Genomic DNA, 14,804 nt, shown 5'->3' on the forward strand with positions numbered 1-14,804 from the left:
CCTTTTATTAGCCCTGTGATCTTAGGCCAGTGTAACACTGTGGATCTGAGTTTGTGCTCCGGAGCTAGAAGCCTGCGTCTGAATGCCAGTTCCTCCTTCCTACCTGCGACGTGACCTTGGGCACTCCAGTTAACCATTATGTGCCTCGGTTTCTTAATCTTGGGTTATTGTGAGGTTTGAGTAAGTTAATACATCTGAAGCACTCAGGTCAGTACTTGATACAGAGTTAGGCTTCAACAAATGCCAGCTTTACTCAGTCACAGCACCTCTGAGTCTCAGTTTCTTAACTATATACCGGGAAAAGCAATGCCACTTTCACTATGGAAATGAGCTGGTTGATTTAAAGAAAGCATCTGCTGCAGGTCTGGCATACGTGAGATACTCGGGAGATGCTTCTCCTGACATTAAGTGGCCCCCAGTCTTGGCACTTGTTGAGTGGAAATGTTTGACATTGGATGGATTTTGACAGCTGCTGGTCACAGCCCTGGCTGGGTTCTCTGGGCTGGGAAAGTGTAGGTGGGTACTCAGCCTGTGTTCTCCTTTCTCATTGGATTGAGTTACCCATGACGTTGGCCCCTTTCAGAAGTAACTAAGTCCTGGATGGGAAGGGGTGTCTTGCCATTGCTGTAGTTTTCCTACTGGATCCTGCCAGTGCCTGCTGCTGTCACTGCCACCACACCAGACTGGTCCACCCAGGGCCTTGCTGAGTACTCTCACCTCCCTTTTTTCTAATCATCACTGAACACTTAACCTGGGTCAGGCTAGTTGCTTGGGATGCAAAAATGAGCCAGACATACCTCTACTTTTGAAGAGGTTACAGGAGGTCAGATAGACACACTTGAAAAAGAATTAAAAATCACTAAGAAATGGAGCAATGGAGGGTGTGGGGATTCCTCACTTGCCACCTCCCTCTCCCTAACTCCCTGCAATGGTCTCTAGAGCAGTGGTTAAAGGCAGGAAGGATTCCTGGAGCCAGGCACCTGGGTTTGAATTCTGGCTCCAGCACTTAAAAGTTACAGCTGGGAAATTGGCAGGATGGGTGTGCGTTGTTGAGAATAAAGGACTTTGAGTGCTGGCTATTATCATTGTAATGTTTAAAAGCAAAAGCTCACTAAGTAACTGAAAAGAAAGAGAGAAAGTGATAAATATGAACTTGTGTATCTTTCTGGAGGCTAGATTGTTTGTGTATCTTAGCTCTACTTTTTTCTCTACATATGGATTAAAAAACCTAGAGGTTTTTTATTTTGTTTTTTTTTTTACATCTTTATTGGAGTATAATTGCTTTACAATGGTGTGTTAGTTTCTGCTTTATAACAAAGTGAATCAGTTTATACATATACATGTGTCCCCATATCTCTTCCCTCTTGCGTCTCCCTCCCTCTCACCCTCCCTTTCCCACCCCTCTAGGTGGACACAAAGCACCAAGCTGATCTCCCTGTGCTATGTGGCTGCTTCCCACTAGCTAGCTATTTTACGTTTGGTAGTGTATATATGTCCATGCCACTGTCTCGCTTTGGCCCTAGAGTTTTAACTTTGAATATATCTAGACTCAGCCCGTCTCAGAAGTCTCTTTCCCTTATTTCTCCTAAAGGAATGTGAGATTCCTCCACACCCTTTTTTCGGGGCGGGGCGGGGGGGTGCGTCTTAGAAGGGCCTGTGGCTTCTGCTCTCCCAAAGGGAGGAAAGGGAGTCAAGGCAGCTGGCTGGTCAAGCCCTCCCCTGTGACTAGAAGCTCCTTGCTGATAACAGTGTACACCAAAATGTCAGCACCAGAGCCCAGGGACAAGAACTCACCAGGTCCACTAAAGAAAGACCATTGATGGGGAGAAAACCGATGCTATAAGAAGCAACACGTATCGTATGTTGTCACAGCAAATGGTATGTTTAGATGTGTACATTTTTTGTATGTAAATTTTACCTGAAAAGAAAAAACTTGAATAATGTATTCCTTTTTTATTTTTTATTGAAGTATAGTTGATTTACAATGTTGTGTTAATTACTGCTGTACAGCAAAGTGACTCAGTTATACATATATATATATTGGGTTGGCCCAAAAGTTCGTTTGGGTTTTGCTATAACATCTTATGGAAAAACCCGAACGAACTTTTGGGCCAACCCAATACATTCTTTTTCATATTCTTTTCCATTATGGTTTATCACAAGGTATTGAATATAGTTTCCTGTGCTGTACAGTAGGACCTTGTTGTTTATCCATTCTATATATACCAGTTTGCATCTGCTAAGCTCAAACTCCCAATCCATCCCTCTCTCATCCCCCTCCCCTTGGCAACCACCAGACTATTCTCTATGTCCCTGATTCTGTTTCTGTTTCATAGATAGGTTTGTGTCATATTTTAGATTCCACATACAAGTGATATCATATGGTATTTGTCTTTCTCTTTCTGACTTACTTCACTTAGTATGATAATCTCTAGTTGCATCCATGTTGCTACAAATGGTATTATTTCATTCTTTTTTATGGCTGAGTAATATTCCATTGTATACATGTACCACATCTTCTCTATCCATTCATCTGTCAATGGACATTTAGGTCGTTTCTATGTCTTGGCTATCGTGAATAGTGCTGCTATGAACATAGGGGTGCATGTATCTTTTTGAATTATAGTTTGGTCTGCATATATGCCCAGGAGTGGGACTGCTGGATCATATGGTAGCTCTATTTTTATTTTTGGGGGGAACCTCCATACTGTTTTCCATAATGGATGCACCAATTTACATTCCCACCAACACTGTAGGAGGGTTCCCTTTTCTCCACACCTTCTCCAGCATTTGTTATTTGTAGACTTTTTTTTTTTTTTTTTTTTTGCGGTACGCAGTCCTCTCACTGTTGTGGCCTCTCCCATTGCGGAGCACAGGTTCCGGACGCGCAGGCCCAGCGGCCATGGCTTACGGGCCTAGCCGCTCCGCGGCATGTGGGATCTTCCCAGACCAGGGCACGAACCCGTGTCCCCTGTATCGGCAGGCGGACTCTCAACCACTGCGCCACCAGGGAAGCCCTGTAGACTTTTTAATGATGGCCATTCTGACCAGTGTGAGGTGGTAGCTCACTGTAGTTTTGATTTTAATTTCCCTAATAACTAGTGAAGTTGAGCATCTTTTCATGTGCCCATTGACCATCTGTATGTCTTCTTTGGAGAAGTGTCTCTTTAGGTCTTCTGACCATTTTTCAGTTGGATTGTTTTTTAGTTGTTGAGTTGCATGAACTATTTTGTATATCTTGGAAATTAAGCCCTGTCAGTTGCATCATTTGCAATATTTTTTCCCATTCTGTAGGTTGTCTTTTTGTTTTGTTTATGGTTTCCTTTGCTGTGCAAAAGCTTGTAAGTTTGATTAGGTCCCATTTGTTTATTTTCATTTTCATTTCTATTTTCTTGGGAGACTGACCTATGAAAACGTTGGTATGATTTATGTCAGAGAATGTTTTGCCTATGTTCTCTTTTAGGAGTTTTATGGTGCCATGTCTTATGTTTAAGTCTTTAAACCATTCTGAGTGTATTTTTGTGTATGTTGAGAGGGTGTGAAGAACTTTAATAATTATTGAACTCTAGTTAATTCGATTTGTATCCTGAAGTATTCGGGAAGGAATGTACTGATTCAGCAATTTCATTGAAATGCACCAAAAAATAAGCTAAATTGATGAATGGGTAGAGAGGTGGATGGATGAATAGATATATGATAAACCAAGGAGACTAAAATCTAATCATAGAATCTAGGTGGTGGGTATTTGGGTGTGCACTAAAATGCTTTCAACTTTTCTATTTATTTGAAAATTTTTATAATAAGATATTGCAAAAAATATTGTAAAGCTACTTGATTGAAAACAGGGAAAAAAAATCCATCATGGAAAAATATACAAGTAGATGCTTGGAATATTTACAAACGTTTAAAATGCTGGAAGGCTGGATGTTAATATGAAGAAAAATAAAACTAGTCCTATATATTTTCTGCAATATATTCCCTTTTTTGTATTATAAAATAGCCATATATATATATGAATGTCGCAGGCAGAGTGCAAAGCAAGCGAAAAGACCCTGTGTGTGCTTAGGGAGACCTTTACGGCTGGAGTGCAGAGAGGGAGGGCGGTGGGTAGGAGCTGAACAGAAGGGAAATTGGAGGGCAGTGTCACGTAGGGTCTTTTTTTTAAATAAATTTATTTATTTTATTTTTGGCTGTGTTGGGTCTTCGTTGCTGCACGCGGGCTTTTCTCTGGTTGCGGCGAGTGGGGGCTACTCTTCGTTGCGGTGCGCGGGCTTCTCATTGCGGTTGGTTGTCTCATGGGCTGTGTCCTGGAGGGACCCTTTCTTGACCAAATCTGTCCCTTCCACAAATGTCTCCAGTAGTCACAGGTGGTCCCAAACCATCTAGCATTCTCGGTCTCTGTTTCTCTTTCTCTAGTTCCCAACCAGACAGCCTCCTGAGGTTTGGGAACCTTCTCTTGCATCCTCTGCCATCCCACAGAGCGGTCTCAATGGTCTTACCTATCTAGTTGAGGAGGGAACATGCTAACACTACCACACAAGGCCCAAGGTAACCTGGAAGAATTTATATAGGATTGTGATTTCAAGTACAAACTCTGGGATCCGAGGTTAGTTGTCAACCTAGTCCTGTGACCACGGTTAAGTCATTTAACCTTCCTAGACTCCAATTTTCTCATCTGCCAAATGGTGACGAATTATGCCCGGTTCAGGGTTATTGTAGGAAGGAAATGAGGTGCCTGTGTTACAAAGTGCTTAGCACAGTTCTTGCACAGTAGAAGCAGGCAGTAAGTGGGAGCTCTGAGTTTTATTATTGCTATTATCAATACTGTCACTACTCTTTCTCTTCCCAATATGGGATGGCCAGGCACGTGCAAAGGTGGGACAGAGTTGGCACTGTTGATGACACACTTTGGCATCTGAAATGAAAGGAGTCGTGGGCTGCTGATCTCTTCCGTTGGTGGGGGAAATTCCTGGGAACTCATGCCTTAGATGGGGGGGAGATACAGGAGGTATGAACAGCACCCAGAGGCAGGAAGCACAGCCTTGATGATTGTACTTCTGATTCCCAAACAGGGGGTCCAATCTGAGTGTACTCACAAGGCCCAGGGACAGGACGTTTGCAAATGAAACTGTCCCTGAAAATCCAGACCCCGTGGTCACTGGTTATAGTTGCTCATACAAGGGTTAGAGCACCGGCTCAGGCTGAAAGGGAGGGACAGAGAGGAATGGAATGTTTCTCAGAGCAATTCATATTATTGTTTTGAGAGCAGGCAGGGAGGACAGGATATCTTTCTTCATTTCCTCTCTGTAAATTTCTGAGGTTAGTAAGTGGTGGTAATTGTTACCCAGAAATAACTGGGTGTGACCCAGATACAGGAGAGTCAGACCAGGGCAGGGGCAGGGCCGTGTCAAGTCAGATGAGGGTTGGCTCCTCACCAGAGTGGCCCTTGAAGTTGCTGTGAAGAGTCAGGTCACAGAGATTTCTCCATCCTCGGCTCGAGCCGCAAGTGGGCTGCATCTCTCTTAAGCCCTCCTTACTTAGCACTGTGAGGCTGTGAGGCCAGGCCCCCGGATTAGCATGTGGAAGGCACCTAGGACCTGATGACTCTCTGTCCTGCGATTCTGAATGAGCTGTTTTTACTTGTGGTAACCCAGTAATAGTCAGGGCCTTCCTGCCTGGGTTTAGATAAGTGGCCTGCCCTAAGAGCTGGTGAGCCTGCGAAGCCACGCCAGGAAACGCGAGGGCACGTCCCTGGAACCAGAGCACTGCCCGGGGAGCTGGCCTGTGGGTCAGCATGCCAGGAGGGCTGCCGCTACCAGGGAGACGACACCACACGTGACCTTGTGTCACTCAGCTCGCTTCCAGGTCTCCGGAGGCACTAGAGAGGCTGCCACTGTCCATGCCCAAACCACCACTGCTGTGGCACCTGCCTGAGTGGCTTCCGAGGACTTGCAGGGGCTCTAGCTTCGTCCAGCCTATAAATTTCCATCCCAGGGAAGCTCAGCTCAGACGCAGGCTCAGGCCTTCCATGCAGAGGCCCTGTGCACTCAGACTGAACACAGCTCCATTCAGGAGGCCCACGTGTGCTGGGTGCAGGGAAGGAGCGAAAACTGGCCTCCCTTCATCCTGACCGCACCCTCTGTGGTCCATCCTCCTGGTTAGACAAGCAGTTCAGAGCACAGGCTTTGGACCCACACTGCCTGGGTTCGTGTCCAAACTTGACCACTTCCTCATTAGGTGACCCACCTTAGAGCAATTTCTGACCCTCTTTTGCCTCCATTTCTTAGCTCAAATATGGGGGTAATAACAGTACCTGGAGCAAGTTGCTTAACTTTTCGATGCCTCAGTATCCTCACGTACAAAGTGGAGACGGTGATGACAGTTATCTCACAGATAGGGCAGTTGGAAGGATGAAATACATGAAATGATTAGGACAGTGCCTCGCAAGTAGAAAATGCTGAGTGTGGTATAGTTTAGATCCTATAATCATCCTTTTCAGTGAGGGGCAGAGCCTGGGTGAGTGAGCTTGTGAATGGCAGACCCTGGTCTGCCAGCTGCCTGCAAGTGCTTGCTGGCTTTCTCTGCCCCACCCCACTGGGCTGTCTGCACACGGAGCCCCCAAGGAAACTGGAGGCAGAATTCAGAAGTGGAAATCAAGCCTCCGGACGGCTAACCCTGGCTTAGCCCCTGCTCCACTCAGCGGCTCCCTCCGGGGACCGATCCTTCTAGAATTCCTGGCACCAGTCCCAGCACACCTACCCATTTAGGGGTTGGAAGATGCACCGTGTCACCAAGAAGTGGGTAGTGCTTGTAGGGCTCCCCTGGGAGAGCACAGGGGTCCTGTGTGAGATGGGGCTGCCCCAGCCCTGTGCCTTGACAGTGGGTGAGGCCCCTCATCCCCTCTTCCCACCCTTTGATAAATAAAGAGATGATCTTTCCATGTGGTGTTTGTCTCTCTCCACGAATGTGGAGGTCTAAGCACTGCCAAGCTTATCTATACAGTGGACTTCCTGCTGGTGTTGGATCTGCCCTGCTCCCCACTGCGTAATAAATTTATGTCGCCTGAGCACACAGATCTGCTGACATCCGTGATCCTGGTGGCCTTGGCAGACTCCAGCTCCCCCAGCCTGGGTGGGAAATGCAGACATAAACCCTAGCTGACGTGAACCGAACATCCTTGTTACAGTCGGACAGCAAGAACTGGGTGGGCCGTGAGGGTGTGGGACGTTCCTTCATCCATCAGTTCTTTATTGAGGCCTCCTGTGTGCCAGGCCCTGTACTGGACATGAGGACAGCTTTTGAGGAGCTTTTGCACTGGCCTGGGAATCAGATGCAGATAATTATAACACGTGGAGCTTAGTTCTGGGGTAGCACTAAGGACAGAGCCTGTGGGAGGAATGTATAATCTAATTTGGGGCTCGGCCTCAAGGCTGAGTTTTAATGAAAAATTTTTGTTCCTTGGCACCGAGTCCTTAGCAGTGAAGCCCGGATGCGTCTGGGAAAGGTGGAGAGTTCCTCTGGATTGAGTTATCGCAATGCTTTGCGTTCGTGGTCTGTTTGCACTATGCTCGCCATCCAGAGCGTCAACCATGGGCAGGCCAGGGGAGCCCTCTTCTTGCCCGCTCCTCTGCCCAGGCACGTAGCAGCCGCGGTTTTCGGCTTCTTGTCAGAACTCCGAGTTCCCATGTTAATCATAACAAGTGTGCTCCTAGAGGAACGGGCCTGGCCTCGGCCAACAAGCCTTCTCTCCTGTCTTGATAACATCTGTACCGAATTTTCTCCCTTTATGTAATTAGGCCCATTGGTATTTGCTTTGGGTATGACTGGCGTCTCTGAAATTTCAGGCCCGAAGTATGAGCTGGCGCCCAGGGTGGTGGGAAAACTGAGCTTTCATCAGTGGGATTTCAGGTTTAGCTGGGAGGGTCAGAAATGGTACGCCAGCTACTGTTTGCGTGAGAAATGTACAGCAGACCCCCAACTGGTGGGAATGGGATCCCCTGCCTGGCCCCGGGAGCGGTGCTGGGTCAGGCCTGGTGGATGATAGAAGGATGCAGGAGGGCTCCCCTCCTGCCCTCCTGCCCTTCCTGCCCTTCTTCACCCCACATCCTCCCACCCCACTCCATCCCTGGCCCGGGAGTGACAGAACTCAGCAAACAGGAAAAGATGCGCTAACTGCAAAGAAATGCAGTGAATCTAGACTTAACCCCGAAGCCAACCTCAGAGTGTCGGGGTTTGGAGTCTTGCTTTGAAATGCCCGTCATGGTCTGGCGATGTCTGAGCCAGAGGAGCTGTTTGGGGTGTGAGATAAAGAGGGAAGCTGTGCTTGGGGGAGTTGGTTCTCTGCAGTCAGCTCCAACCAGAAAGGAAGCAAAAGGATTTGCATACCCGCTCCCTGTCTCTGGAGTGAATTGTATCTCAGCGGTGACTTCATTTCCCCTAACAGAGTTTCCACCAGCTCTCTGGGAGGTTCCAACAAGTAAGCCACACTGATTGTGGTGTGGGAGCTTCTGATATGCTTATTTGCAGTTCCCCTTTGGGAGTCTGGAGGCCCCAGATGAGTGACAACTGGATGATGGAATATAGCTAGGGGAAGGGGAATGCATTTTTTTAAGATAAGTTTTGATCCCAAGCAGAAGGGATGTTTCCAGATGCCTGTGCAATGTCAAGCAGTGGGGTGTGGATGCAGATCTCCTTCCCTGTGACTTTGCTGGGGTATCCCCAGTTAGTTAGACCCCCCAGTTGAACTCCTGCCTCTTGAAGGTGGTTCAGGAATTGCCTGGGAGTAGGGCAGGCTGCTGCATGGGGATGTCTCTCAGCCAGAATGTCACCCTTTTCCCGTTTTTATTGGATTGGTGCTGCACATAAGACTTTATTTGAATGGAAGGACTTTTGCCCAGCATAACTAGTTCGGTAGGTCATTATGTGTCTTCCCTTCTTTCCTAAGTGGCTGTAGCTTCCTTGGGGAAGGACTCTTGTCTTGTTCAGCGTGACAGGGTCCGTTGAGACCTAGCATGGGACTTGAACAGAGTCCTGTTTTGTCACCTCTGCCCACATGGCCCCATTGCCTACAGGGCCAAGACCATATACTCTTTCACTTGACACTTCAGACTCTCGCCGTCTAGTTCCAGACCAACCCTTGTCTCTTTTCTCTCCTTTCCCTCCTTTCCCCCAAAGTGTCCTTTTCTCCATCCACCTTGAACTAAGAGGTTAAATGCCAGAGCTGGAATTTAAGCCCAGTTCAGTTTAACTCTGAACCTCACGTGTATCTTACTGTGCCTCCCCCGAATCCTTTTACCTCTGTGTCCCTCACGGGGTCTGGCACAGTGCCTGGTGTGTGGTAGGCCCACAGGTAATGTACATCGGATGGATGAATGGCGGGTCCTAACAGGTGCTCGGTTTGCACTCACTGGTTGATTTGGGTGGATGGGGGTTTGCTCCCCAGTTACACTGCTGACTAGAGGCTTGTGTCTGCAAGGCTAGAGGTTGCTGAGTGCCTTTCTCCTCTCTCCCCTCTGCAGTGTCTCATCATTGGAGGAGGACCATGTGGTTTGCGCACTGCCATTGAACTTGCCTACCTGGGGGCCAAAGTGGTCGTGGTGGAGAAGAGGGACACCTTCTCCCGGAATAACGTGCTGCACCTCTGGCCTTTCACCATCCATGACCTGCGAGGCCTGGGAGCCAAGAAGTTCTATGGGAAGTTCTGTGCCGGCTCCATCGACCATATCAGTGAGTGGAGCCACTGGTGATACCCCATGTGGGGAGGGGGCTGACCCTGGGTGGGGTATATCTCCACATTGTGGAGACCCCAGGATATTTCATCTTGCAGGTCTCTGGGGGCTCCACACATCCAACTGGCAGACATTTAATTCCAGGCCCTGTGCTGTGCCCCACTAGGCTGGAAGCACCATGAGGCCAGGGATCATGGTATGTCTCATTCACCAGAGTATCTCCAGGGCATAAAAGAGTACTTAACACATAGTAGATGCTCAATAGACTTCTGTTGAATGAATGAATGAAATATGGGAAACAGAGGCAGAGGTAAGTAACAGAGTCTGCACCCTCAGAGAACTCACTGAGATTCTGTCAATAATAAAATGTGCTTTAACAGAGCAGTCAGACTTGCTAAAGGAGCTCAGAAGAGGGAGCCACGTAAAACCATTCAGTGGGCCAGGTTGTCAGTGACCTCTTGGGTAAAGGAGTTGGGACACCGTGTTGCCTGTTTGGGGAACCAGGGCAGGTTTTAGAACAGAGGAATGCCACCATTGACAGATCCTGTACCAGGTTTCCTTGAACTTTAAAAAGAGAGAGGCCATCGTGATGGGGGTTCACCCAGAAAAGAAAGGGAATTGGGAGCGTGGATTTCAGGTCCCGGGCCATCCCTGAATGCTTAGGTGGGGCAAGGTGAGCACCGAGGCCTCCCGCTCTGACGTTACTTAGGCCTGGGTCTCTCGAGGCAAGATCTGTGCAGACAGGCTTTGGAAGAGCAGCCTCCCTCCTCATGCTCTGCAGGGAGGAGGTCTTGAGCCATTTTATATACAGCAATCATGACTCATAAAAGGGAAGTTAAAGAGAGTTCAAGCATTTGAACAGATTTGGGTCCAAAATCTGTCTTGTCCGTTTTCTGTGTGACTTGGCTCAGATTCTTTATCTTCTCCCAGCCCCAGTTTTGTCTCCCCTAAATGTGATTGATGCCTGCCTACCAGGAGGGCCGAGAGGATTAAATGAGGTCACGTGTGAAATGTGCTGTGTCTGTGCCTGGCAGGTCGTAGGTGCTCAGGAAGTGCTTTGCATTCAATGGGGTACAGTGAGCAAGAAGCAGTCGGGATCCCTAAACCAGAATTAATTCAGAGCTGCAATCTCTCAACCAGTGAGTGGAAGGAGAACCCTGAGAGCCATGTTCTTATGAGCACAGGCACTGATGGGAAAAGGGTGTAGGGTTAGGGCGGGAACAACTGGAGGGAATTATCAGCCAGACAGGGTGTGATTCAGTCAGATACAGGAGAACTTACCAGCAGTGGCCCAGGGTTTGTTCCCACTCCGGGATGAGAAAATTCCAAGAGTCCGTTGGAAAGAAATTTGGATTTGCCCAGAAAGCTGCAGTGTCAGCTTTCCAGATATTCCTTACCACCCACAGAAGAATGTATATTGGTACCAATCTAGAATGACAGCATTATGCACCACTTTCCCATCGAGCCTTGCTGAGAGGCAGAGCCGGGCATCAGGAGGTCTTGGGAGGTCCCAGGCTGCCAGGCTGCCTTGACGGCCGGGAGCCCCTCACTGCCTCATTAATGGGGGCCCCATTTAACCCCTAGTCCTTGGAAATATGCCAGCATGCAGAAGCACTGGCAGGACTGGAACGGAGACTGGAACGTTCAGAGTGATCATTGTCAAGGGCAGCTCTAATACCTGTGAGAAGAGAGGCAGGGAGAATTTATTGAGCACCTACTGGGTGCCAAAACCAGACAGACGAAGAACGTTGAAACTATGAAGGGAGGCCAGGCCTCCCCCACGGCCTGTTTCCAGGCAGGAGGTGGGTTGGGTTCTTTAAGCCCCAGCTGATCGGCTTCCTTTCAGACTGACCCATGGTCTCCAGCCCCAGCTGTGACCTGGTCCTCGGCACTGCTCCGCAATTCCCCACTTGTCCTGTGTCGGCATCCTCCTCCAGTTCCCAGTGCTGACGGGCACTCCCCATCCCAGCCCCCTCTCCTTCCTCCTGCCCTCGCCTCTCCCCAGTACCCATTCCTTCCTCCCACCCTGAGGTCAGAGGCCGAGCTGGCCACTTCCTCTCCAACTCTAGGCCCTCTTGCTTTCCTTCCCTCCTTTCACCTGCCCTTACCTCACACTGCCCTCCAGTCCTCTGATAGAGCCCATTACTTTTCTTCATCTCAAAGTGTTTATTCTAGAAAGAGGCGACATAGACTTTGCCTATACTTTCTACTCATGCCACCTTCCATTGCGGTCTGATTTCTTCCCGCCACTGTGCTAAAGAAATTCCAGACGCTTCCCAACCTCCCGTGCCCTGGCCTCCTGTAGTCTTCATTTTCTTAATCTCTCCATGGGATCTGGTATCTTGGTCCCTCCTCCCTTGGCTTTCAGGACTGCAGCTCAGGGCCTGTTCTGCAACCCACCTTGCCCCCAGCCCCCAAGCCCTGCCCCATTCTGTTTACACATGTTTCCTCTGTTAGACAGTGTTCCATGTCTCCTGGGCCTAGCATGGCACCCGACACATGGTAGCTGTTCAATAAATGTTAAATGAGCGAAGCCCACAAAATACAGAGGGACCCACAGATAATTTGAAACTTTATGCTCTCAGAAATGTATTTGAAGGCATGCCCATTTGTGCTCAATGGCAGGAACAAAATAGAGAAACAAGGAGCCACTCCTTGGGGGAGTTTAGGAGAGTGGGTAGGAGGTGGGAAACCATGAGCCCAGCTTTGTGGGGAGGAGTCACCACCCCACCCCTTACCCTGGATGGCTGAGAGCTTAGGTAGAGTCCCCCACAGGGTGAGCCGTTTGCTCTCTGACTTTACGTATTGGCTCTTTGCTGTCTCTCTGTTTACGCCTCTTTCCATCTTCACTTTATCACACCCACAGCCCGGTTCAGGAAGGAGGCAGGAAAGAGAGAGCCACCATCATTAGAGGATTACCTAACAGCTAGAGCACAGTCTCGGAAACAGATCTGGGTCCACATTCCAGTTTTGTTCCTGTGTGAGCTTGAGCAAGTCACTTAGGCTTGTTGAGCCTTAATTTCTCACCTCTAAAATGAGAATAGAGAATTCCCTGGTGACCAGTGGTTAGGACTCCACGTTTTCACTGCTAAGGGCCCGGGTTCAATCCCTGATTGGGGAACTAAGATCCGGCAAGCCAAAAAAAAAAAATTTTTTTTTCATTAGAAAAAAAATAAAACGAGAATAATTACTCCGAAGGGCCACTGTAAGGGTTAAATGAGAAAGCACTGTAAGGGTTAAATGAGAGAACACAGAGTGCTTAGCACATAATCAGTGCTCAGTAATGATCGTTATTGGTACAGGCATACCTTGGAGAAATTGCAGGTTCAGTTCTAGACCATCGCAATAAAGCGAATATCCCAATAAAGTGAGTTACATGAATTACAGTGCATATAAAAGTGATATTTACACTATACTATAGTCTTTTCAGTATATACACATAACAGAATTATGTCTAAAAAACAATGTAAATACCTTAACTTTAAAATGCTTTATTGCTAAAAAATGCGAACCATCATCTGAGCCTTCAGTGAGTTGTAATCTTCTTGTAATAGTAACATCAAAGATCACTGATAACAGATCACCATAACAAGCATAATAATAATGAAAAAGTTTGAAATATTGCTAGAATTGCCAAAACGTGACACAGAGATACAAAATGAGCAAATGCTGTTGGCAAAATGACACCGGGAGTACTTGCTTTGATGCAGGGTTGCCTTAAACCTTCGATTTGTAAAAAATGTAATATCTGGGAAGTGCAATAAAGCAAAGTGCAATAAAAGGAGGCATGCCTCTATATTGCTATGCTCAGAAATCACTGACAGTGATAATACAGTGTTCTGTATACAGGAGGCACTCAGACATTGCTACTGACAGTTCATCTCTTCCCCTCAGGTATTCGTCAGTTGCAGCTCATCCTGTTCAAGGTGGCCTTGATATTGGGGGTTGAAATCCATGTGAATGTGGAGTTCGTGAAGGTCCTAGAGCCTCCTGAAGATCAAGAAAATCAAAGTACAGTATAATTTTCCTTTTGGTCTAGAAATCAGATATTGCAAAACGGAAATCATATTTGCAGCTCCTAGAGGACGTTCCTGTTAAGGTTATTCTTACTGAGAGCCGTTTGGCATAATTTCATCAAAGGATCTTTTACCTTTGTGGACCATTGCTGTCACTTGAGCTTTGCTCTTCAGCTCCCAGGGGATTTATTATTAAGTATTTAACATATAATTTGGTTACCCTGTCACTACGAGGCGGTAGTTTGACAGATGAAGTCTAAGTAGTAAGTAGGAAAAAGACACAGATTCGGTTGTCTGGTAAAGTTCATTCGCATACTCTTCAAGCTGTGCGTATACACACATAGATATGTGGATACACTTATTATACCCACATGATATTTTAAAATCCAGTAAAGAAAGTGAAGTTTCTAGAGCAAATATGAAATAAATGTTCAAAATATTATTTAGTATATAATATTTTTGAGCTTTATTGAAGAATAATTTACAAACCACAAAATTCACCCATTGTAGGTATGTCTTATTTAGTAATTCATCTCTTGTTCCTATTAGTATATTTATATAAATTCTGATCTTTTATATACATCATGGTGAGAGAGCTTGTTCATGATGCCTCTGTATCTTGCTTACTATCAAACTCTTCTGCTGCTGGGCCGGGCTTTCAGTTTTTGGTCCAGCTTCATGTCAGGGACCTCATAGTTTCACATGCAGGTTACAACTCTGATTTCTCCCATCCTCTGCCCAGAATATTGAGAATTTAGGGGAGATGTTAGTTGGCTTTTGCGGCAGGACAGCAGCTGTAATTTAACTTTGAGACCTGTGTGCTCTTAACCTTTCCCAGACCCCTAGTGGGTGTTAAATCCTAATTATGGGTAACCAGCAAGATTGCACCTGAAAATGGTTTCATAAAAGACTGTGTATTGCCCAACAAGAACGTTTGAGCATAATAAAGTAGTAATTCACGCTGGTTTCATTATACCCTGCACAAGCTTTTAGTTCTGTTTAGCAATGGGAGGGGACCAAGGAATGGGGGGATACAGAGAGAACATGGTAGAATCTGTTG

At 47.0% G+C, this 14,804-nt stretch overlaps 1 protein-coding gene across 5 annotated transcripts in view; it reads left to right on the plus strand.

Annotated features, from left to right (window-relative positions):
- MICAL2 (microtubule associated monooxygenase, calponin and LIM domain containing 2) overlaps positions 1-14,804 on the plus strand; it is a gene marked incomplete at its 5' end in the record, with an annotated part of 88,350 nt that overhangs the window by 21,861 nt on the left and 51,685 nt on the right. For all 5 annotated transcript variants that reach the window (XM_082660241.1, XM_082660242.1, XM_082660243.1 and 2 more), the window contains 2 exons: positions 9,519-9,726; positions 13,623-13,739. In XM_082660241.1, coding sequence (XP_082516367.1) covers positions 9,519-9,726; positions 13,623-13,739 — 325 coding nt within the window. The remainder of the gene's footprint in view (positions 1-9,518; positions 9,727-13,622; positions 13,740-14,804) is intronic.

Source organism: Grampus griseus (assembly GCF_964374135.1).
Source record: "Grampus griseus genome assembly, chromosome: 8".
Taxonomy (NCBI): Eukaryota; Metazoa; Chordata; class Mammalia; order Artiodactyla; family Delphinidae; genus Grampus; species Grampus griseus.